Raw genomic sequence first — 23,615 nt, 5'->3', positions numbered from 1 at the left:
GGGCAAAGGGAACGGGGCGGGGGCCGCCTCCAGCAGCTGCTGGCCCGGGCTCACCCCCTCGACTCCCTGGAGAAGCAGATGGAAAAGGTTGGGGTTGGGATGGCCTGTTCCTCCCCTGCTGGGACTGGGACAGATGGTGAGGGCCGCTGCTGTCCCGTCTTCCATTCATAAGGCACAAGGCGCCCAGGAGTAGTCGAGGCTCGGGAAGGTCCTGGTGTGCACTTACTAGTGGGGTGACTGGGTTTGGTTACCTCTAAGATGAAGGTAGATCTCCTGGGGAAGGGACGGGCACTCTGCTGGTGCTGGACAGACTCCCGTTCTGTCTCCTGCGAGAGAGGTCCATGTGGTCCATTTAACAAATGAATAAGGTGAGGCTTGGAGAACTTCAGTAGTTCTCTCCAGGTTATTTATGCAAAAAGGAACAGTTTGGCTAGCAGGTGGCGTGGTGGTTACAGTGCTGGACTCCCACATAGCCAACCGCTGTTCAAATCCTGGACCTGGCGGCTTGAAACTCATACAGTGCGTGTGGATACAAAAAAAAAAAAAAAGGAACAAGATGGGAATTTAAGCACTGAGATAAATGCTTTACAGCCATTTAATCTTCATCACCCACTCTGCGAGATAAGAACTATTATCCATCTTCATTTTACAGAGGAAGCGCTGAGGCCCAGAGAGGTTAAATAATTTGCCCAAGGTCTCACAACTAGAAAGCAGCAGAAGACTTGAACCCAGGCAGTCTGGCAGCTGAACCTTTGCGTCTAACGTTAGTACCCATTAAGATAAATACGTATCTCCACAAATTAAAAATGACTATATTGTACTAAAAATTAAACGTCCACGTTCCACCCAGCATCACCTTCACGTCACCCTGACCTGGAGGATAAATTCCACACGCCTGGTGTGACACTGGAGGCCGTGGGAACCATCCACTCCACGGTTTACAGCCTGTCTCCTCATGCACACTCCCTGTGACTGCCAGTGTGCCTGCTGTGTCCTGGCCATACCTGCCACTTCTCTGCCCATGTTAGTCCTTTTCCTTGCCCTGGGATCTGCAGACCTGGGAATGGTCCTCTCTAAGTCTCCTGTTGCCTCCCATAGCTGCCTGCCTCACTGGCCTGCAAGCTCCTGGAGGACGGCTTTGAGTTAGATTAACTTCTCCATTTCCACAGTCAGCGCACAGTACAGTCCAGAGTAGATTTGTGTGACTCTTATTAGATATTATTGTCACTGGCAATATTCATGGAACTAGATATCATGTCTTTTGCACTTATTACATGTCAGGGAGGGGGCTGCCCACTTTATGCGTTATCTCATTTAATCCTGCACCAGCCGCAGAGCCACACGGGGTTGTCAGTGGGATCTCTACTTCCTGACTGAGGACCCCGATGTGCAGAGTCTTTAAGTGGGTGCCGGGTCCATCTTGGCAGAGTCCAGTGTGGTTTCACAATCAGGGCCTCGAGAGCCCCTGCTGGCCCACACACGAGCTATGCACCGACCCTCCTTCTGCTTCCAGACTCCATCAGCAGCTACGAGGCCCAGATTGCATCCCTGAAGCAGGAGCGGCAGGGGCCGGAACAAGGGACCCGGTGGCCCGGGCTCACCCCCTCGACTCCCTGGAGAAGCAGATGGAAAAGGTTGGGGTTGGGATGGCCTGTTCCTCCCCTGCTGGGACTGGGACAGATGGTGAGGGCCGCTGCTGTCCCGTCTTCCATTCATAAGGCACAAGGCGCCCAGGAGTAGTCGAGGCTCGGGAAGGTCCTGGTGTGCACTTACTAGTGGGGTGACTGGGTTTGGTTACCTCTAAGATGAAGGTAGATCTCCTGGGGAAGGGACGGGCACTCTGCTGGTGCTGGACAGACTCCCGTTCTGTCTCCTGCGAGAGAGGTCCATGTGGTCCATTTAACAAATGAATAAGGTGAGGCTTGGAGAACTTCAGTAGTTCTCTCCAGGTTATTTATGCAAAAAGGAACAGTTTGGCTAGCAGGTGGGGTGGCGGTTAAACTGCTGGACTCGGGCTAGCAGGTGGCGTGGTGGTTACAGTGCTGGACTCCCACATAGCCAACCGCTGTTCAAATCCTGGACCTGGCGGCTTGAAACTCATACAGTGCGTGTGGATACAAAAAAAAAAAAAAAGGAACAGAGTTGGCATTTAAAATTCCAAAATCCAAACTATCTGCTTTCAAGCTCCGTGGACTATCCCTCCTTTGTTATTGTTGTTAGTCATAGGAAGCATGTTACCAAACTTTCATCTTTCAAACAAATTTATGTTGTTACCTCAGTGGATCCTCACAGCAGCCTGGGGAGGCAGGTACTTAATTAATACCTCATTTTTGGCATGAGGAAACTGAAGCTCAGGAAATTGGAGTAAATTGCCTGGTTAAGAAAGCAAAGATCAGGGGCCAGTAGGTGGTGTGGTGGTTAAGGCAGTAGACTCCCACATGGCCTTCTGTGGTTTGAGTCCCAAACCTGGTGGCTTGAAAATCATTGTCGGACACGTGTATGTGCGTGCACATGTCCAAAATCCTGAGAAGAGAATGGAGGAGAAGGGATTGTGTATGGCATCCCCCAGGGGCCTGATTTCTCACTGTCCCTCTCTCTCTGGCGAGCACATATGCCCTGTGACAGAAACCTTAAAAAAGAAAAGAAAAAAAAAAAAGACAAAAGATCAAAACAGGAGCCCAACAAAAGAGGGCTTCCAATCCTCCCTTCCCAGCAGAGGTTGACTTGCACCCCTGAACTCAGGTGGGGCGGTAAGGAGAAGTCTCCACCCCGGAAGAGCCACCTGTTACAGTGGGAGGAGCAGCACGTCAGCAGTCAGGCAGCTTCCTGTCCCAGCCCATCCCCTCATCAGCCTTATGCATCCCTGCACACGCAAGCTGAGGTGTTCGTTCGGGCTGCACTGGATTACGCTGCAGCTGTTCATAGGAGAAACAGCTTGTCTGAGATTTGAGGCAAGAGGGTAGTGACAGATGGCAAGGGACAGATCTCTGCCTTGAAAAGCTGGGTGGAGAGCCAGGTAGAACCGCGTCAGTAAGTTGGTGAATTTGGCCATCTTAGGTTATTGGAGCCTGTGTGGCATCCTAGTGGGGATGTCCAGGGGCTGTCGGTTATACATGCTCAGGAGCCCAAGCTTGAAAAGAGATGGAAAGAAATGAGCTGCCTTAGGGTGGTGATAGCAGTGTGGGGGACATATCAGAGAGGATGGGGTTGGGCTGCTTGCATTGCAAACCCAAATTAACAGTGGCTTAAATGTGATAGGTGTGTGTGTGTGTGTGTTTTAAGAGAGACTTTTTGCTGTAGGGTGCATGCACTTGCCAGAGAGACAGACAGAAAGCAAGAAAGCAACCCCAGGCGAGATGGCCACACCTCAATCCCTTGTCCTCCATTCTCCTCTTGGGATCTTGGGCATGCATGCACATGCATCCTGCGTGAGTTTTAAGCCACCAGATCTGGGACACAAACTGCAGCCGACTACATGGGAGTCCAGTGACCTAACTATTACGCCATCTGAAATGTGTTTTTCTTCAAGTCCAGAGAACTGGTATGGCAGCTCACCAAGTCATTAAGAACCCAGGCTCCTCCTGTATTGCTGTTTTGCCATAGGTAGCAGATTGCCTTATGGTCCAAGATGACTGCTTGAGTGCCAGCCATCATGCCCACATTCCATCCAGCAAGAAGGAGGAGAAGCAGGAGTAAAGAAGGGCACATCCTCTTCCTTTAGGGAGTTGTCCTGGAAGTCACATATGACATGCCTGCTCCCATCTCATTAGCTGGAACTTAGTCGTATGATCAAGTTGCGAGGAAGCTGAGAAGTGTAGATGGCATTCTAGAATTTAGGCCATGTGCCCGACTAAAATCATGAGCCTCTATGATAAAAGAAAAGAATGGATGCTGGGGAAGAAAGGTATGGTGAGTAAGTGGACGACAGGAAGAGAGCGGTCCAGATCTTGGCCCCTGTACCTTATGCCCTGGGGCTAGGCATGGAACCTTTCAGAGCCTCTGTGTTCTTATCTCTAAAATGGGGGACAGCGCCTCCTGTGGCGGGTTAGAAGAGCCCATGTGCTTGGAGAGAGCGCTGAACAGATGCGAAGGGTCTGGCAGTCTGGAGGAGGGACTGTCGCTGTCCAACCGCCCCCACCTCCAGGCCCACGAGGACTCAGAGAAACTGCGGGAGATCGTGCTGCCCATGGAGCAGGAGATCGAGGAGCTGAAGGCGAAACTGCTGAGGGCAGAAGAGCTGATTCAAGAGATCCAGGTGAGGGGGCAGCCAGGGGGCACTGAGGGAAGAAGGGGCGCTGCAGGACCCAGCTCCTCAGCCTCTTCTCTGCCCCCTTTCCCTAGAGGCGTCCCCAGCACCCCCCTTCCTTGCATGATTCCACGGAGTTGCTGCCCTTGTCCCGGGACCCATCTCCCCCACTGGAGCCCCTGGAAGAGCTGAGTGGAGAGGGGGGCACAGCTGCCGAGGCCTTCGCCCACAACTGCGACGACAGCGCCTCCATTTCCTCCTTCTCCCTCGGCGGTGGGGCTGGCAGTAGTGCCTCCCTGCCCCGCAGCCGCCAGGGCCTGAGCCCCGAACAGGAAGAGACAGCCTCTCTGGTGTCCACGGGCACCCTGGTCCCCGAGGGCATCTACCTACCCCCTCCTGGTTACCAACTCGTCTCAGACAGCCAGTGGGAGCAGCTGCAAATGGAGGTGAGTGGAGCAGGGAGAGTGGCCTGTGGGCCTCCATGTTGGCTCTTACCACTTACACAGTGGGCACCTGCCACGTCCCGGCCTGAGCTGGCGCAGGGGTCCCTCGAGAAGAAGAGAACCTCCCCAGGCCAGCTCCACGGCTGGTGGTTAAGGTAACTGGATCCCACATGGCTGACCACACAGTTTATAGTCCTAGACCCAGCGGCTTGAAAAACGTGCTGGGCAGATGTGCACGTGTGCCCCAAATCCCAGTGAGATGGAGGAAAAGGTATAGTGGTGTGGCCATGCCCCATTGAGAGGCCCTCTCAGGAGCGCACATGTCTTCTAGAAACAATAAATAAATACGCTTCAAAAAGAGGGAATTCATCCAAAGGCCCTGAGGATGAGTAGATTGCAGCTTGGTCCTGAGGAATAGGAAAGGGACCTGCAGAGGGGAGATGGCCGACCGCAGTTTGAGTCCCAGACCCGGTGGCTTCAGAATCATGCTGGGCTCATGTGCGTGCATGCCCAAGATCACAGGAGAATGGAGGAGAAGGGATTGTGGTGTGGCTATCCCCACTGAGGGGTGATTTCTCACTTTCCCCCTCACTGTCTGTCTCTGGTGAGCGCACACACCCTAAGGCAAAAACCTCTTAAAAAAAATAATAATTAAAAAAATTAAGCGCACCTGGGGCTGTAAGGGTGGACTGTGGTGGCACAGAAAGTGAGAGGAGAAGCAGAGTGATTGGTTGGGGCTGTCGTTTAGAAGCTAGTGACAGACCAGGAGGTGGCCTCAGAAATGGAGGAAGTGGGTGGGTCTGGAACCCACTTTGGAGGGGGGACCCAGAGTGCCTGCTGACAGATCGCAGGAAGGAGGAGTGGGCGTTGATCCCGGGGCTGCTAGCGAGAGGGACTGCGTGCATGACAGTGCTGCCATGCGGAGCTGCGAGGCGGGAAGGCCCGGTCGGACGTGGACACTGAGGTCAGGGTCTGTGGCAGGGTCGGCAGCTACAGAAGGACCTGGAGAGTGTCAGCCGTGAGCGGGACGAGCTGCAGGAGGGCCTGAGACGCAGCAACGAGGACTGCGCCAAGCAGGTGGGGCCAGCTCTTCTCTATCCCCAGCCGGTCTCTGGCCGCCCGTCTCTCTGAGGATCCTCCCATCTTACCCTCGCCCTCCTCCCACCCACAGATGCAGGTGCTCCTGGCCCAGGTTCAGAACTCGGAGCAGCTGCTGCGGACCCTACAGGGAACTGTGAGCCAGGCCCAGGAACGGGTTCAGCTGCAGATGGTGAATACTAGGGGGGATGGAGGGCTGGGTTGGGGGTGTTGGAGCACCATGGAAAGTCAAGGCACCCGTCCTGCCCCCCAGCTGCTCTGGCCTTACCTGGAGCTGGTGCTAGTTTGGTAAAGAGCAGGGCCATGCAGTGACACAGCTATGTGACCTCGAGTTAATCCCCAGCCTTGGAGCCGCCACCTCCCATCTGTAAGGATGAGGTAATGGGTCCCTGTCTGCAGAGTCATGAGGATGAAAAGCTGGTTGGCCAGATACCTGGGTCCAACAGTAGTGCAGTAACAGCGGAAGGCTCTGTGAGGCAGACCCACGTGAGAGGGTCCTGAGTTCATGTCGGAGTGCTCCTGAGTACCTGGGCTCAGGCGTGCCGATGATCCAGGGCTGGCTGAGGCTAGAGGTCATCATGGGATTGGGGCCCTGTCGGGGGTGCCTCTCTCTCTGTCTCTCTCACTTATAGAAGACCGAACATTAAATAACAACAACAATGATAGTAGAAAGCAGGTACTTGAGAAGACCAGAGAAGAGAGGTCAGTGGCTGAGCCAGCCCAGATGTGGGACAGGAAGGCACAGTAGGCAGCCCTGCAAGCCCATGCTGGGGGGACAGCCACCTCAGTTCTGCTGACCATGACCACCTGAGAATGTGGCCTTGATGCTGCCAGCTTTTCTAAAGTTCTAAGAGAAGCCAGAAATCAGAATTTTTGTGTATTGTCTTTCAGTTTTGAATTGGTTGTTTTTTGGTTTTTTGTTTTTTTTTTTTTTTTTTTAGGATTTTACCATAGGGCACATGCACTTGCTGGAGAGAGAGAGAGAGAAATCACACCCCGGGGGGATGGCCATATCGCAAGCCCTTTTTCTCCATTCTCCTGTAGGGGTTTTGGGCACGCATGCACATGCACCCTGGCATGATTTTTTTTTTCAAGAGGTTTTTGCTATAGAGCGTGTGCGCTCACCAGAAAGACAGAGACAGAAAGACAGAAAGTGAGAAATCATGCCCTGGGGGGATGGCCATGCCACAATCCCTTCTTCTCCATGCTCCTCAGGATTTTGGTCACACATGCACATGTGCCCAGCGTGAGTTTAGGCCACTGGGTCCAGGACTCGAACCGTGGTTGATTACATGGGAGTCCAGCAACATAGCCATTACGCTAACCACGGGTTCCCCCTGGTGTGATTTCAAGTTACCAGGTCCAGGACTCAAACCACGGAGTCAGCCATGTGGAATCCAGCGCCTTAACTACCATCTGCTGGCCCCATGTCTCCCAGTTTTTAAAGTTGGCCAGCCACTTGGAGGTTTTTTCAAAAACCACAGGAGAGCTGACTCTATGGCCTAGTGCATTAAGGGAGCCAGATCATCCATGGTCAACCATGCAGTTTGAGTCCTGGCTTGAGAAACGAGCCTGGTACATGTGCGTGGGTGCCCGAACTCCAACAGAAGGGTGAAATGGAGGAGAAGGATTGTGATGGGACTGCGCCCCCTGGGAGGTGCTGTCCCCTCTCCCTGTCTCTTGTCTCTTTCTGGCAAGCACACTTGCCCTCTGGCCATTCAAAAAAAAAACAAAATTAGACAGAAATGGATAGACAAACTACCCGCATGGGCATGGGCCTTGGCTGCCAGTGTGTGAGCTTTGAGTCAACTGGGAGGGCGTCCACCCAGCTGGGCAGCCAAAGACACTCCATAAAGGCTGCTTCTTCCTCTCCAGCCCCTAGCAGGCTTGGGCTTTCCGGCCGTCAGACTGGGAGGAGGGCCCAGGGTTCTCCCTCACAGGGGCTGCAGGCTCCCATCCCCTTTGTCACCTGTACTCACCGCCCATCCCCAGGCAGAGCTGGCCACCTCCCACAAGTGCCTGCACCACGAGGTGAGGCGGCTGAACGAGGAGAACCAGGGGCTCCGGGCGGAGCAGCTGCCTCCACCAGCTCCCCAGGGCCTGAAGCAGGAGGAGGGCGAGGAGTCGCTGCCCAGCTCAGTGCCGGTAAGTGTGGTGGGTGGGGACCAAGAGCCGGGGGGGCCACCCTGGCCTATGTCTCCAGGTGGAACAGAGCATTGGCTTGGGACCGGGGACAGACCCAGCTGCCGTGTGTCCGCTGTGTTGCCTCACCCAACTCACTTGCCTTCTCTAAGACTCCAAGACCCGGTTTCTTTATATGAGGAATGGGACCGTATCTCCTTCCCATTGTATCTCCTTCCCATTGTTCATGAAGAGGAGTTACTGCTCCGCTTGACACAAAGTAGTAATTCGGTTTGTTTGCTGTTTTTAGGTAACATGAGATGTACCAGGGGTTGAATTCATCATCATCTTTAGTTCATGGCCAGCTTGATGCATGGCCTTCGTTGATTTAATTTTGTGATGCTTTTTTTTTCAGACTTGTTAAAATTTGCTGTAGGCTGTGTGCACTTGCTGGAAAGAGACAGAGAGAAAGAAAGAGAAAGTAAGAAAGCACCCCTCGGGGTGGAGAGTCATGCCACAATCCTTTTTCCTTCATCTTTTCCTCCTTTCACGATTTTAGATATGCACACACGCCCCGTGTGCTTTTCAAGCCTCCAGGTCTGGGGCTCAAACCATACAGTTGGCCATGTAGGATCCAGCTGCTTTCACCACCATGCCACTTGCAGGCCCAATACTGTAACCTATTAACAGATTATTAGAAATGCAAAAGATCGGGACCACCAGTTGACGTACTGGCTGTGTTGCTGGACTCCCACGTAGTCAACTGTGGTTTGAATCCTGGAACTGGTGGCTTAAACTCACACCGGACGCGTGTACTTGCATACCCAAGATCCCGAGAGGAGAATGGAGGAGAAGGGACTGTGGTGTGGCCATCCCCCCTGGGGGTGATTTCTCGCTTTCTTTCTCTTTCTGGTGAGCACACGCACCCTATAGCAAAAAAAAAAAAAAAAAAAAAGAGGAAAAAGAAATGTAAACGATCACCTGGGAACCCTCCTCCGGGAACCACGACTTACATCTCTATCTGTGTACCCCCATACATACGCCTTGGTTCTGTTTATCCTTCATGCTCATTTTTGGTGTCATTTTCACTACATAGTCAATGGAGTGTTTAACTTCAATTGTTTCTGAGCTTTTGAGGCTGGTCCTATAGCACAGCAGTTAAACATTGTGCATTGGAAACTGAGTCCTGCATGGTTGACAGGTTCAAATCCCAGCCCTGCGTCCATCCGGGATCCTGATGGGATGGAGGAGAAAAGATTGTGGCATGACCTTGTCCCAGGGGAGGAGGGGTATGCGTACTTTGTCCCTCTGTTTTCTCTCTCTTGGTAAGCACATGTGCTCTCTGGAAATAGAAAATAAAATGGAAGTATAGCAACACAAACTTGTTCACTAAATAAAAGGGTGTCTTGCTCTCTGCGGTCTTCTGGAACTTTGGCTTGGTACCTCCCCGAGTCCTGCAGGTGGGGCGGGTGGTTCTGTGTTACGGTTCCCACCACTGTTCACTCTGTGCTCATCCCTCCTCTGACCATGAGCATTTCAGTTCTTGCCTGTTCTAGCATCTTCCTTTTCTCCTTCCTTTTTTCTTCCTTCCTCCCTTCCTCTCTCCCTTCTTCTTTTCTTTAGCATTTTTTTATTTTTGCCTTTAACATGATAGAGCCCGTGCATACTCACACGTGAGACAAAGGAGCACCCTCCACGGGGCGTGGTCCCTCCATAGTTCCTGTCCTCCAGCCCATTGGATCTTGGGCACTTACACGTGTGGCCGCTGTGTTTCAGCCGACGGCATGAGGATTCTGACAGTGGCTGCCATGTGGCTTCCAACACTGCAGTAGGCATGCTGCCACCTGTGCACCATAGCTGGGCCTGTCCTTCCTTTCTCTCCTGCCAATCCATCTGGCCAGTGGCCCCGGTGGCTCTTGCCTTCTGCTGTCCTGTCCACTCCCAGCAGGTGATTCGTGTCCCTTCCAGGAGCTGCAGCAGCTGGTGCGACGCACACGGCAGGAGACCCGGGCCCGGCGACAGGCCCAGGAACACGAGGCAGAGCGCCTGCGGATTGAGATCGTGAAGCTGCGGGAGGCGCTGGAGGAGGAGACGGCAGCCCGTGCCAGCCTGGAGGGGCAGTTGAGGGTGCAGCGGGAGGAGACAGGTGAGAGGAAAGGAGACTTCCCCCCGGGGACCTCCCGGTGAGGGCCACAGGAGGGGAGGAGACCCTATGAGAGGTAGGCCTGACTGCTCTTCCTTTCCTTCCCACACAGAGGTGCTGGAGGGTGAGTATAGTCTGGTGCTGGCGGGCTGGGTGGGGAGGGCAAGAGTGCGACCTGATGTCTCACCCTATGCCTGACTCCCCAGCCTCCCTGTGCAGCCTGAGGACAGAGATGGAGCGCGTCCAGCAGGAGCAGAGCAAGGTGAGGCAGCGCAGGGCCTCCCCCGGTGAGGGACAGGGCTGAAGGGGGCATCCTGACCAGCCCCTCCTACCCATTATGTCTCCCTCAGGGCAGGTGGCAGGAAGCCCCGAGGCAACCCCCAGGCTCAGGCCAGATGGAGGAGGTCAGAGTTGGGGGTGTTGTGCAAGGGGCAGCGTGTTCAGAGTCGGGTATCTCTGGCCACGCACCTCCCATCCGGGGAGCCAGGCCCAGCTCGGTGTCCTGTCCCACAGACCCAGCTCACAAACCTCCTCTCGGAGCAGAGGGCGAAGGTGCTGAGGCTGCAGGCTGAGCTAGAGACCAGCGAGCAGGTGCAGAGGGACTTTGTGCGGCTGTCCCAGGCCCTGCAGGTATGCACGGCATGTTCCCTCTCACAGGCTGGCCTGCCCTGGGTGACTTGGCCTAGTCTTACAAGGATTGTCTGCCATTTGGTGTCCTTTGAGGGTCCTTGAGGAGCCACTCCACCCCTCGCACCCACTCTGGACCCTTCCTCCTTCTGGGGCTGGCACAGCCCTTCCCTGAGGTGTTGCTCCAGAACACTGAAGCTCTCACGTGTGTCTCGGTCAGCCACATGAACCCTTGACACAGGCCCGGCACCTGGGCATGTGGTGCTGTCACCAGTTGCACCCCCTCGCCCCACCCCACTGCCTCAGGCTGTCATTTTAGGGCCCATTCCCTCCCTTGATCTCTGTTTCACTGAGGGCTGGGAGAGGTGGCCTGGTCCCTGCCCTTGGGGGCTGGCAGGGGGCGCTGGGCCAAGGACTCCGCTTCCCTCTCCCCACTGACCCTATAGGTGCGCCTGGAACGGATCCGCCAGGCGGAGACTCTGGAGCAAGTGCGCAGCATCATGGATGAGGCACCCCTGAGGGACGTCAGGGACATCCGGGACACCTGAGGGGCTGGGCAAGACCCTGCTGCCCTTTCCCACCCTTGGAAGACTGCCTTCCTCCATTCTAACACTGTGAGGCCTGGGAATTGGGGCCATGAGGTGGGAGTCTCCACCCTCTCCAAGCCTGGGGTGGAGCTGACAGCCACCGCTGCCCTGCCCCTGCAGCGCCTCCTCCCAGGTGTGGCTGGCCCTTTTGCTCTCAGGGATGACTCCTGGGGGAGGGTCCCAACCCCTTCCCAGAACCAAAGGTGCAGGCTCAGGCCTGCGGCTTTCTGCTGCACACCACCTCCCAGTGCCCTGGCACTCGCAGGCCAGCCCCCTAACGGTTGTGTCTGTTACAGCCCATCCCCTTCCCCAAGGTCCCTTTGAGCCCGTGGAGGGTGCAGCTTCCATTCTGTCAGTGCAGGCAGGTGCCTTGCACATGTGCACATGCCCTGGGACAGACAGCTGCTTTCTGGACTGCATGACACTAAGATGCTCATCCATAGGGGCTCAGTCCCGGCCCCAAGACGTGCACGAAGGCGAGGCCAGACTTTTCTGTCATTTATTTTCAATAAATAAGCAGCTCAGCTCAGTCGTCGCCTTGTCCCTGCAAGCCCCAGGGGTAGGGGAAGGGGAGGATTTACAAGGTTCAAAGGGGGGGTGGGTTGCTGAAGGGGGGCGGAGAAGTCAAGGGGACATTGTTTATAAACAGAAACGTGGGGGTAGAAGGGACGGGGGCTGTGCCACAGCTCTGGCTGAAGATGCATCACTATCAGGGTGGGGACAGGGGCAGAAGGACAGTCACTTCCTTCTTTCATCTTCTGGATCTGGAAAGAAAGGGGAGGAGTGAGGTGGAGGCAGGCAGGAGAGGCAAAGGCCCCCAGGTGCCCACCTCCCGCACACTCGCCTGCTGCATCACCATCCTCTTCATCCCCACACTCACCTGGTCCCCGTGTCCCCACCTCCCACCACCCGCTGGAACTCCGCAGCAGACAGCCCGCGCCCAGCCAGCGCGACGCAGCGCACGCACGCAGCCCAGCAGACACAGTGGTGCCCGGGCCCCCCAGGGGGGGAGCCCTGGGAGCGGTGCCATGCCCAGAGGGGACACAGAGCCCACCCCCGCCAGAAAGCGCGGCGGTGGGAGCAACGCAGCTGTGAGCGAGCGCAAGTGACCGCAGGGGTGGGACAGCTGTGAGCGAGCGCAAGTGACCACAGGGGTGGGACGGCGGGCACAGCAGTCGGCGACGGCAAGGAGGGAGGCGATACCTGTGACACGGGTTCAAAGAGGTGGAGGAGGGGGAAACGTTTATCCTATGGCCAGAGAGGACAGAGAGACAGCTGTTATCGAGGAGGGGAGGCGGCCTGGAGGGCCCAGTGGCTGAGGCGGTGGGGCTGCGTGAGCACGTGGCCCCACCGGGTGGAGGTGGAGGGGAAGCGGCCTGGGGCGCCCTATCTGGCGGACACCGGTCCTGCCTGGGCGAGAACTAACCCACCTGCAAAGAGGGTGGGGGGCGGCGCCGTTCGCAGCGCGGAGGGCAGGGGCTCTGCTCAGGGTCGGGGCTCACGAGGTCAGAAGGGGGCGCTCCTTACCCTCCAGGTAGTTCCGAGCAATGAACTTGAGGAGTTCGTCGAGCCCGATGACTGGAAGTGAGATCTTGAGGACCATGAGCCACTGGGTGAGGTCCAGGGCTCGGAGCTTGAAGATCATCTGGAAGGGTGGGAGGCGGAGCAACGAGAGTGAGGGTCCCGGTGGGCTGAGCCCGGCTCCCACACCCACCTCCAGTGGGGAAGGAAGGCTCACCGGCAGGGGGTCGACGTAGAGGATGAGGAAGTGCAGGGACATGGAGAGGCAGATGGAGCCCAGCAGCCAGATGTTCACCCAGGGCGGCATCCGCAGCAGGGACTGGTTCTCAGACAGGCTGCAGAGGGCGACGGGGCCAGGAGACAAGAAGAGAGCTGTGAGGAGAGGGAGGCGGGGCCGGGCCAGGGCCAGGACCGCAAGGCCTCTGGAGGGCGGTGGCGGGTGTGCAGGCTGCGTACCTGTTGAGAGCGTTGCACATCTCGATGGTGACCAGCACAGACAAGGCCATGGTCATGGGCTCCGGGGCCTCGAAGATCTCACAGTCTAGGCCGTCAAAGTCCGGGTTGTGCTCAGTGCACTGCATGAAGTGGGTCTGCAGGGGAGGGGTGGGGGAGTGAGACCCCAGGGAGGCCTCCTCATGGCCCTCCTGGTCCTCTCCTTCCCAGCAGCCCCTACCAGCTGGTTGTAGGTGACACGAGGCCCGTCCTCGGCGTACAGGAACCACCAGGCAGCTGCTCCCACGGTGGCTGCACCCACGTAGCCTGTGGGACAGAAGATGGGAGTTGGCCAGAGCTGGGAGACAGAGACATCGAGGGAGCCCTGCGTGGCCATGACAGCTGGTTTAAGAGGGCACATCGGGGCTGCACTGGAGGAACTGGTGTTCGGACACAGGGTCAGTCCTGAGGGCAGGATTGTGGGGTCCCATCCTACTCACCCCCAATTGCCATATAGCGGAAGAAGAGCCAGCCACTGATGAGGGGCTCCTTAGGGCTCCGTGGGGGCCGGTCCATGATGTCCAGGTCTGGGGGGTTGAAGCCCAGGGCTGTGGCTGGGAGCCCGTCAGTCACCAGGTTCACCCACAGCAGCTGCACAGGGATCAGCGCCTCAGGCAGCCCCAGGGCGGCTGTCAGGAAGATGCTGCAGGAGGAGGCGGCCTCGTGTCTGTCCTGCTCCCCGGCCCGTGCTCAGCCCCCACGCAGCTCCGGGGCCCTCCCGAAGCCGGACCCTGGCCACTCACCAGACCACCTCACCCACGTTGGAGGAGATGAGGTAGCGGATGAACTGCTTCATGTTGTTGTAGATGGCCCGGCCCTCCTCCACGGCTGCCACACTGGTGGAGAAGTTGTCGTCGGCCAGCACCATCTCAGAGGCAGTCTTGGCCACGGCTGTGCCAGAGCCCATGGCAATGCCGATCTCGGCCTTCTTCAGGGCTGGGGCATCGTTGACACCATCACCTGTCTGAGGAGAGAAGGAGAGGTCAGGACCAGGGCCTCCTCTGCACAGCCACCCTGAGACTCTTCCTCAGGCCCAAATTCCTCCCTGGGTGCATCTCACCAGGGCCTCCCCGCAGGCCCCAGCAACCCAAGATGGCCATCTCAGCAACGCTGAGGTGACGACCAGGCCCGCCAGCCTTGGGGACGCCTCACCATCGCTGTGATCTCATCGTAGGACTGCAGATACTCCACGATCTTCGACTTGTGGGAGGGCTCCACGCGGGCGAAGCAGCAGGCGCGGCGGCAGGCTTCCCGCTGCTCACCCAGGGGCAGGTCGTCGAACTCACGGCCAGTGTAGGCACGGTCCGCCACCTCCTCGTTTTCCCCAAAGATGCCGATTCGTCGGCAGATGGCAATGGCTGTGCCCTTGTTGTCCCCAGTGATCATAATGACACGGATCCCGGCGTCACGGCACAGCTGGATGGAGCCTGTGACCTCCTTGCGGGGTGGGTCCAACATGCCCACCACACCCACGAATGTCAGGTCCGTCTAGGGACACAGAGGGACAAGTCAGGGAGAGGCTTGGGAAGTGAGCCAGGGAGGGTGCTCAGGGCAAATCAGGGAGGTCGGGGAACTGTCCTGATAGCCTCCAAGCCTGGTGTTCAGACCTCAGCAGGGCCGGGGGCGCTCAGAGGCTCACCCAGGGTGGCATCTCTGTACCTGCAGGTGCCGGCAGTGCCAGGTCAGATACGGGCGTCTTTCACAGAAAGCTGGAGGTGGGGGTAGTGGTGTCTGCCTTTAGCAAGGCCACCACTTACTTGGTCCACACTCGGAGCAAATCCCTGTTAGCTGCTAGGCTTTACAACGTGCAGGGAGAGAACTTTGGTGCCATCAAAGTGCTGGTCCCGACACATGAGGAGCCTGTGCCAGAGGGCAGATGAGCTGCCTCGAGAGTCTGTCAGCCCATCCCCATGGGGCGGAGTGACGCCGATTTCCATCCTGGTGCAAGCACCTCACCTCATCACAGAACAGCCACAGGTCACAGAGTAGCACAGGACTAGATGACCCCTAAGGCTCTTTCATCCACTGAGGTCCTGTGTGCCCATGACCGTACTCAGAGCCATGGACTTGACTGACGCAGTGGGAAATGACAGGTGGTGGAGGGTGTGAGGAGGACGATGGGACCAGGCTCCTCGCCAGCTCCGGGACAGTGGGAGGCTGTGAGGCTCACCTCATACTCCATGAACCTGGCAGAATCATCCAGGACCATCTCCTCTCGCTTAGGGGGGGTGTCGCGGGTGGCCAGGGCCAGGCAGCGCAGGGTGTCCCGGCCAGTGCCCCATTCCTTGATCACTGTCATGATCTTCTCCTTCACCGGCCCTGTCAGTGGCACCCGGGTGGTGCCAACTCGCACATAGTTACAGCGGTCGATGACCCCCTCAGGGGCACCCTAGAGAACCAGAGCGGCACCATCAGAGGCCTCTGCCCTCCTGCCCGGACACAGTGCCGGGGCGAGGCAGGAGAGGGGCCCAGGTTAGAAAGGCACATTCCAGTCTCCAACCTTGACAAACATCTTGTTGCCCACAGCAGCCCGGGAAGACTTGGCTGGGGAGCAATAGACAGACATGGATTTCCTGTCTCGGGAGAACTCCAGGGTGAATTCCTTCTTCATTAGCTGGCGAATCACCTAGGAGACAGGAGCCAGGGAGGAGATCAGATCCTTCACTACAGTCAGAAAGGATCTGGAGGTCACAGCAGACCCCCAGCCACAGTCTCAGGCCAAGACTGAAGCTAAGTCAGGTACCTACAGCCCAAATGGAGCGAGTTCCAAGGCTAGTGCTGCCTCAGTGTTAAAGCATGAGAGGGGCCAACAGGTGGCGTGGTGGTTAAGGGTGCTGGACTCCCACATGGCCAGCCATGGTTCAAGTCCTGGACCTGCCGGCTTACTCTCTCACTCTCCCTCCCTCTCTCTCTCTCTTTCTCATTCAGTCCCTCTCTGGTCAGATTTAAATAAATAAAGTTCAATAAAATAATTCTTTCAAAAAGAGCACGCTAGAATAGGCCTTGTGTGCCACAGTCTAACAGACCTGTCAGTGATGACAGAAACGTCCCATAATCTGCACCATCCAGCATGGTGCAATTGAACAATGGCCACTGGGTACCGGAAATGGGGTCAGCATAATTGGAAAATGGAATTGCTATTTTTATTTCATTTTCATTCATTTTGGGACCAGCAGATGGCATAATGTTTACATTGCTGGACTCCTATGTCGCTGACCACAGTTTGAGTCTCAGACCAGGAGGCTTGAAACTCATGCTGGGCACGTGTACGTGCCCAAAATCCCAAGAGGAGAACGGAGGAGAAGGGATTGCAGCATGATCATCCTCCCTGGGGTGGGCGATTTCTTGATTTCTGTCTCTCTGTCTCTCCGGCGAGTGCATGCACCCCATAGCAAAACTCTCTCTTGAAAAAATTTTTTTTCATTAATTTTAATTAAATAACCACAGATTTGGGGGCAGTTCAGTCCTCATGCCTGGCAAGTAGTAATCAGCACACTATCAATGAATGAGAGGTTTTTTTCACCAGAGGATATTTTCCCACAAAACAAAAACAACAAAAATAAATAAATAAATTTATATTTGTGCTATCAATTATAAATATATTAAAAATTTCATATTGACATATTTAGATTGTTTTCACATATTTAGACTTTTTTTGTTGTATTAAATAAAGCAGCGATGAGCATCCTGCATATAAGCAAAATGAAAAACAGAGGGGACCAGCAGTTGGTGTAATGGTATGTCGCTGGACTCCCATGTAGTCGACCGCAGTTCAAGTCCCAGACTAGGTGGCTTAAACTCATGCCAGGCGCATGTGTGCGCATGCCCAAGATCCTGAGAGGAGAGTGGAGGAGAAGGAATTGCAGCGTGGTGGCCATCCCCCCTGGGGGGTGATTTCTCACTTTTTGTCTCTCTGTCTCTCTCTGTCTTTCTGGTGAGTGCATGTGCCCTGTAGCAAAAACCTCTCCAAAAATAAAAACAGAAGGAGGGGTGCAGAGGAACTCAGTATAGACAGTCATTAAATATTCATAACAAGAAGTCATGGGCCTCACTCCTCTGGACAAGGGAAGTCTTTCCCTGTAGGTGTACCGGCAGTTACCATATCTCATGTTTTTGATCAAAACAATCGTGCTTCCAGGGCCAAAGGGATAATGGTTGAAACCAAGCTGCCCCAGCAGTTTCTGTGCCTAGTTCCATCCATTTCAACTAGGGACATAACAGAAATAATCTTAAATTCAGCCAGGGGCTGTGGCCAGGTAGCAGAAAGACCCAGGTAACTCCGAGGCGGTAGGCCCCACACAAAGTCAGCCTGACCAAGAAAGCTGTGTGAGAGGTCGTCTGCCTGCACTGGCCACAGTCCCAGCAGGGGCATGAGGCTCTGCCCAGGGTCTCTGCCTGGCTGCTTGGGCTCTAGTCTGTGTGACCTTGGGTGTGGAAGACCCCTGTGGGAGCAAGGAGGGACCGAGACTCACAGAGTTGCAGGCGTTGGCCCTCTCCACCTTCGAGAGGCTCCTCACGTCTGTGTTGAACACATTCATCTTCTCCACCAAGGTGGTCAGCGCCGTCTCGGTGGCCTCACCGACCTTCTCATAGACACCTTTGGTCTGAGACAGGCAGGGGAGGGAGAGGAAGTCAGTGCCTGGGCTCCCCTCCTCTCACTCCCACCTCTTCTACCCACTTTCCACCTGGAGCAAGAAGGGAGCAAACCACTCCCTGCCCCTTGGGCCCCAGGCAGAAGACTTGGCATACAGGTCCCCCTTCCTCCTGGCCTGCAGAGGCCTGGACTCTGAGCCAAATGGAAGGGGGACGAGGGCTGCTTCAGGGGTGGGGAGGTTACCTCGTTGAAGTCCAAGGAGGAGTCATTGCAGAGGGCACAAATGGTGGCCAGTTCAACCAGCCCATCAAACTGCCCTGCCCGGATGGGTTTATCATTCTTCAGGCTGGCAACGGGGCGGAGGGGAGGGAAGGGGAAGAGACAGTTTTTTTTAAAGAGACAGTAGAAAAGAACAGGGAATGAGATGCAGAGAGGATGCAGGGAGAGTAGAGAGCGGGGATGGGGAGGACTGTCAGGGTGATGGCCGCGAACTTGGAGACCAGGTAGGAGAGTGGAGAACAAGGCCAGTGGGGGAAGGGAGAGAGAAAGGAAGACAAAACTGGGGGAGGACCTAGGTGGCACAGGAAGCGCGAGGAGCTGGAATAAGACTTCTCAGTGACTTACACCTCTCCCTCTGGCGCGTAAGTGGAACCAGTGATGGAAAACTCATTCAGCACGCAGATGTCGCCTTCCACCTTGTCGATGATAAACATCTGCAGGGGGAGAAGGCCATGCACACAGATGTCCTTTGTGTGCCATCCCCAAAGGCTGGCAGGTGTGTTTTCCAAGGAAGGCCCCTGCTCCTGACTGCTCTCCACCCAGGCCCACCCTCAAGCGGAGAAGCACGACTTTCTATCCTCTCACTTCCCTCCCACTGCCTTTCTTCGTCCCTCCTCGCATCCGTCACTCGCCTGTGCCTTTGCAATCCCTCTCCATGTTCTGTCTCAGTGGCTTAAAAACAAAAGTTACTGCAGGTCCTGCTGGGGCTTCTGAAATCAGTTCATAGAGTCAGCATGGGCAGTAAGGTGTGGTGAGGACTGCGGTCAACAGTCCACCTGTTTGCACCTGGCCCATCTGCAGCTCCAGCCACTTGTGGCCAGGCCGTCTAGTTTCGAAGGAAGAGCTAGAAATTCAGGCTTCTATCCTTTAAACTTTATTGACTTTCGGATGTGGACAACGAATTCCTTTCTTTTTTCTTTTTTTGGAGAGGTTTTTTGCTATAGGGTGCGTACGCTCACCAGAAAGACAGAGAAAGACGGAGACACAGAAAGTGAGAAATCACCCCCCAGGGGGGATGGCCATGCCGCAATCCCTTCTTCTCTATTCTCCTCTCAGGATCTTGGGCATGTACGCACACGCACCCAGCGTGAGTTTAAGCCGCTGGGTCCGGGACTCAAACCACGGTCGACTACGTGGGAGTCCAGCGACATAGCCTTTACACTAACTGCTGGTCCTGACAATGAATTCCTTTTTATGAAACATGATGGAAGCCAAGTTACACATACCTGGGGTCTGGCTTTGGAACATGCACATTAGAAGGACATGGAGAATGCCAGGCCGGGGGGCAGCGGCCCACCCCGAGCTCAGAGCAAACACAGAACAGATGAGATTTTTCATTCCCCGGAAAAGAAATGGTTACGATGTTTTTCGAACCAAACCTTTGTGATCGAACTTAGGAAATTCTAGGTTAAACAGACTAGAATCCATCTTTCTTACATTCGGATTTCTCTAAAGCTTTCAAATGCCAAAGGAATCATGGGCTTTACCAAGGGACTAAGAGTATAGCCTTTTATGCTCCAATCTGATGATAGCGCTTTTACTTCTCAGAAAAAAAAAAAAATATATATATATATATACACATGCACACACACACACATATATATGGTTTTTTTTTTTTTTTAAATTAATTATTTTATTGGGGCCAGTAGGTGGTGGTGTGGTGGTTAAAGTTGCTGGTTGCTGGATTCCCACATGGCTGACTGCGGTTCGAGTCTTGAACATGGAGCTTGCTTTCTCACTTTCCCTTTCTCTCTCTGGTTAAATTAAAAAATAATAATAATAACAAATGAAATTAAATAAATAAATAATTCTACCAAAAATTATTTTATTTAATTTTATTCATCATTATTATTTTTTAAATTTAGCCAGAAAGCAAGGGAAAGTGAGAAAGCAAGCTGCCAGGTCCGGGACTTGAACCACAATCGATTCTGTGGGAGTTCAGCACACATTAATCACCATGCCACCTACTGGCCCCAATCAGAATAAAATATGTATTTTTAAAAATTTATAGAGGGCACATGTGCTCACTGGAGAGAGACAGAGTTAAAGGAAAGTAAAAAAGCATCCCCATGGGGGATGGTCACATGGCAATCCCTTCTCCTCCCTTCTCCTCTCAGGATTTTGGGCGCACATACACATATACCTGGCAAGTTTTCCACGTCACCAGGTCCAGGATTTGAACTGTGCAGTCGGCCATGTGGGATCCAGCCACTTTAACCACCAATTCACGAGCTGGCCCCAGAACACTAATTTCTATTTCATGGACATACTATTCCTCAGAACTCTGCTTAGGACGAGGATTCTTTGCTTGAGGTCTACGGACGACCTCTCAAAGAGTCTAAATACACCTGGTCCCTCAGAAAACTACATCTTTTATTTTTTTTCTCTGACGTTTAGCATTTCCTTCCAGTCACACATGTAGTTAGACCACACATGTACTAGCAAAACCCAGGACTTTGTCACCAATACAATCACAGGTACAGTCACACGCCACTTAAGGACCGGGATACATTCTGCGAAATGCATGTGTAGGTCATTTCATCCTTTGTGAATAGCAGAGTGCACTTACACAACCTGGCCTGGCACAGCCCACCACGCGCCTGGGCTGCCGTCATCCGGTGGGGCAGCCGTGTCCGGGCAGTCCCTCGCTGACCGACAGGCACGTCATTACGCAGCGCCTGACTATACTTTCCTATCACGTTACCGCTGGTGCAGGGCTCTCAAAATAGCATAATTTATGTTCATCGTGCTTCCCTATTAAGAGAGTCTTAAACCCAATGTTGGAACTCACTATTTAATGCATAAAGAACTACACTATTTAATGCATAAAGATGTTACCAAATGAATTTGACTTTAAAATAGTTTGATAACTATATGCCAATCACCACTTTCCTCTAATCCTGTGTTTTGGGTGTTTGTTTGTTTTATGTTTTTGCCATGGGGTTTATGCACTTGCCAAAGACAGCAGGAGATAGAGAGAAAGAAAGTGAGAGATTACTCCCAAGGGGAGTGGCCACACAGCAATCCCCCCTCCTCCATTCTGCTCTTGGGATTCTGGGCAAGCACACACATGCGCCCAGAGTGGTTTTCAAGCCTCCATATCTGGGACTTGAACCATAGTTGGCCATGTGGGAACCTAGCACCTTAACCACCAAGCCACCTGCTGGCTCCCTGTGTTTTGTTTTTGTTTTCAAACAGGATTTTGCTGTTACAATCCTCCTGCCTCAGTATGCTAAGTAGCTGAGATAATGGGGCCTGCCATCGGGCTTTTAGGGTGGGCCAGGAATCAAATCTGGGCCTCCCACGTGGCCTCAGCCTCCTGAGGAGCATTGTCTACTAGTACATACTACTGCGGCTGGCTGTCTGTTTTTATCTTTTTATTCTTTCCCCTTTATTCTATGATAGAGAGTATATGAGAGAGAGCGAGCACTCTCAATGAGGTCTCACCACGCTGCAACCCTCCTCCCCATCCCTGTTCCCCCGCCTCCCTCCCCAGCCCTCTAACTTAGCATCTTCAGTGCTGCCTATGCCTGAGGTATTTCCAGGCTGACCCAAGATCTGAACCCATGGACAACCTTGTGGCCAGTCTGGCATGCTAGAGACTCCCACCCAGGCTGGACCGTCTATGTTTTATTTTATACACTTCAAATCATGCTGGGGACCAGCAGGTGGTGTGGTGGTTAAGGCTCTGGACAATCCCACATGGCGGTGCACCATGGTTCGAGTCCCGGACCTGGTGGCTTGCTTTCTCACTTTCTCTTCCTCTCTTTCTCTCTCTCTCCCCACCTCTCTCTGGTTAAATTAAAATAAGTAAATTAATAAATAAAGTTAGGTAATACTTTTTAAAAGTCATACTGTGAGCCAGTCAGTTGAGTGGTAAAGGTGGCTGGGTCTCACATGGCTGTCTGCACAGTTGAGTTCTGAACGTGGCAGCTTGAAAAACACACTGGACGCATGTACATGCATGCTCCAAATCCAGGAGGAGATGAAAGAGAAGGAATTATAGTGGCCATCCCCACTGTGGGTGATTTCTCACTTTCTCTCTCTCTGGCAAGAGCACACACCCTCTAGCAAAGCTAAAAATAATAATAATAAAATATACTGAGAATATATTCAATTGTCAAGGAGTCCGAGGCATAAGAAAAAAACAAGAGCCTTCCTCTCAACTGCTGTTTGAGATGAGTGTGGCGAGGTTTGCCGGGCCTGGCCATGGAGTGACCACCCTGGAAGGCAGCCTGCCGCAGGGGCTGCTCTGCGGTCACACAGACTTGGATCTGAAACTCAACTCTGCTGCCTCTTCACTGTGCATCTTTGGGAAGCCACCGAATCTCCTAAAGCTTCAGTTTCCTCTTCTGAAAAGTTGATTAATGAGATTCCCCTGGACGGGCTGTTGTGGAGGGTTAGAGACTGCACATGGCAGGGTCGGGCACATGGAGGGTGGCTACAGTGAGCTACCAGGCTGGACAGAAGACCCTCTCTGACCTCCTTCACAGCTGGCAGGATGGTGCTGCCTGCCCTTTGGCCATCTCCTAGGCCAAAATGAGAAGCTGCCAGTGCAGAAGGGATACTCCCATCTCTGGAGCGCTCATTTCACCCCAAGGACCGGGCGTGTCACCCACACTGCTCCTGACCTTGCAGACGGACATCTGGTTGGTGGTCAGGGTGCCCGTCTTGTCGGAACAGATGACAGAGGTGCAGCCCAGGGTCTCTACGGAGGGCAAGCTCCTGACGATGGCGTTCTTCTTTGCCATCCGCCGGGTGCCCAGTGCCAGGCATGTGGTGATGACTGCAGGGAGACCTGCGGGGAAGGCAGGGAGCGGGTGAGGAAACAACACGGGAGGGGAGGGAGACCTAGTGTGGTTGCTAAATAACTGCCCTCGAGTGTGGGGTCCTAATCCCTCAAAGCTGTAAATGTTACCTTACTTGTTTTGGTTTTTTAGAGGTTTTGCCATAGAGCATGTGAGCTGACCAGAGAGAGGGGCAGGGGCAGTGAGCTCACCAGAGAGAGAGGCAGGGGCAGTGAGAGGGAAAGTGAGAAATCATCCCCCAGGGGGCATGGCCACACCACAATCCCTTCTCCATTCTCCTGGGATCTTGGACACGGGCAGCCTTGCACCCAGCCTGATTTTCAAACCGCTGGATCTGAGTGTCGTACCACAATCAGGCATTTGGGAGTCCAGTAACGGAACCACTACGCCATCTGCTGGACCCCTTGTAACTTTATTTGGATATATGCTGCCAAAGCAAGCATTAAATGCTATCTGGTTGGAAAGAGGGTCTTTGCAGATGAAATTAGCACATGGGAGCAGAAAGAGAGGCCACAGTACCTTCTGGGATGGCAGCCACAGCCAGGGCCACGGCAATCTTAAAGTAGTAGATGGCACCGCGGAACCAGGAGCCCCCGTGCACGGGATCGTTGAAGTGGCCGATGTTGATGAGCCACACAGCCACACAGATGAGGGAG

The 23,615-nt window shown here is 54.3% G+C and overlaps 2 protein-coding genes across 4 annotated transcripts in view; one reads left to right on the top strand and one right to left on the bottom strand.

The window, feature by feature from the left end:
• RABEP2 (rabaptin, RAB GTPase binding effector protein 2) overlaps positions 1 to 11,794 on the top strand; it is a gene marked incomplete at its 5' end in the record, with an annotated part of 14,612 nt that extends 2,818 nt beyond the window's left edge. The window contains 12 exon segments of one of the 3 annotated variants that reach the window (XR_003549352.1): positions 31 to 87; positions 4,145 to 4,255; positions 4,342 to 4,692; positions 5,671 to 5,766; positions 5,861 to 5,959; positions 7,780 to 7,932; positions 9,877 to 10,054; positions 10,164 to 10,175; positions 10,258 to 10,313; positions 10,407 to 10,455; positions 10,565 to 10,681; positions 11,125 to 11,794. Coding sequence is in view for 2 of the 3 variants with exons in the window: in XM_027771771.1 (XP_027627572.1) it covers positions 31 to 87; positions 4,145 to 4,255; positions 4,342 to 4,692; positions 5,671 to 5,766; positions 5,861 to 5,959; positions 7,780 to 7,932; positions 9,877 to 10,054; positions 10,164 to 10,175; positions 10,258 to 10,313; positions 10,402 to 10,455; positions 10,565 to 10,681; positions 11,125 to 11,226 (1,386 nt within the window). 3 annotated transcript variants of the gene reach the window in all.
• A 74-nt stretch (positions 11,795 to 11,868) lies between these two features.
• Positions 11,869 to 23,615, bottom strand: part of ATP2A1 (ATPase sarcoplasmic/endoplasmic reticulum Ca2+ transporting 1) — a 28,956-nt gene continuing 17,209 nt past the window's right edge. The window contains exons 9-22 of the mRNA XM_027771773.1: positions 22,783 to 22,949; positions 18,497 to 18,585; positions 18,116 to 18,218; positions 17,751 to 17,882; positions 15,779 to 15,904; positions 15,449 to 15,667; positions 14,431 to 14,766; positions 14,022 to 14,242; positions 13,719 to 13,921; positions 13,460 to 13,545; positions 13,243 to 13,376; positions 13,004 to 13,121; positions 12,793 to 12,910; positions 11,869 to 12,029 (exon numbers count right to left, since the gene is read on the bottom strand). Coding sequence (XP_027627574.1) covers positions 12,004 to 12,029; positions 12,793 to 12,910; positions 13,004 to 13,121; positions 13,243 to 13,376; positions 13,460 to 13,545; positions 13,719 to 13,921; positions 14,022 to 14,242; positions 14,431 to 14,766; positions 15,449 to 15,667; positions 15,779 to 15,904; positions 17,751 to 17,882; positions 18,116 to 18,218; positions 18,497 to 18,585; positions 22,783 to 22,949 — 2,078 coding nt within the window. The 3' untranslated portion in view covers positions 11,869 to 12,003. The remainder of the gene's footprint in view (positions 12,030 to 12,792; positions 12,911 to 13,003; positions 13,122 to 13,242; positions 13,377 to 13,459; positions 13,546 to 13,718; positions 13,922 to 14,021; positions 14,243 to 14,430; positions 14,767 to 15,448; positions 15,668 to 15,778; positions 15,905 to 17,750; positions 17,883 to 18,115; positions 18,219 to 18,496; positions 18,586 to 22,782; positions 22,950 to 23,615) is intronic.

Source organism: Tupaia chinensis, unplaced genomic scaffold, assembly GCF_000334495.1.
Source record: "Tupaia chinensis unplaced genomic scaffold, TupChi_1.0 Scaffold000231_1, whole genome shotgun sequence".
Classification (NCBI taxonomy): domain Eukaryota; kingdom Metazoa; phylum Chordata; class Mammalia; order Scandentia; family Tupaiidae; genus Tupaia; species Tupaia belangeri.
This window is presented reverse-complemented; position numbering and strand designations above follow the sequence as displayed.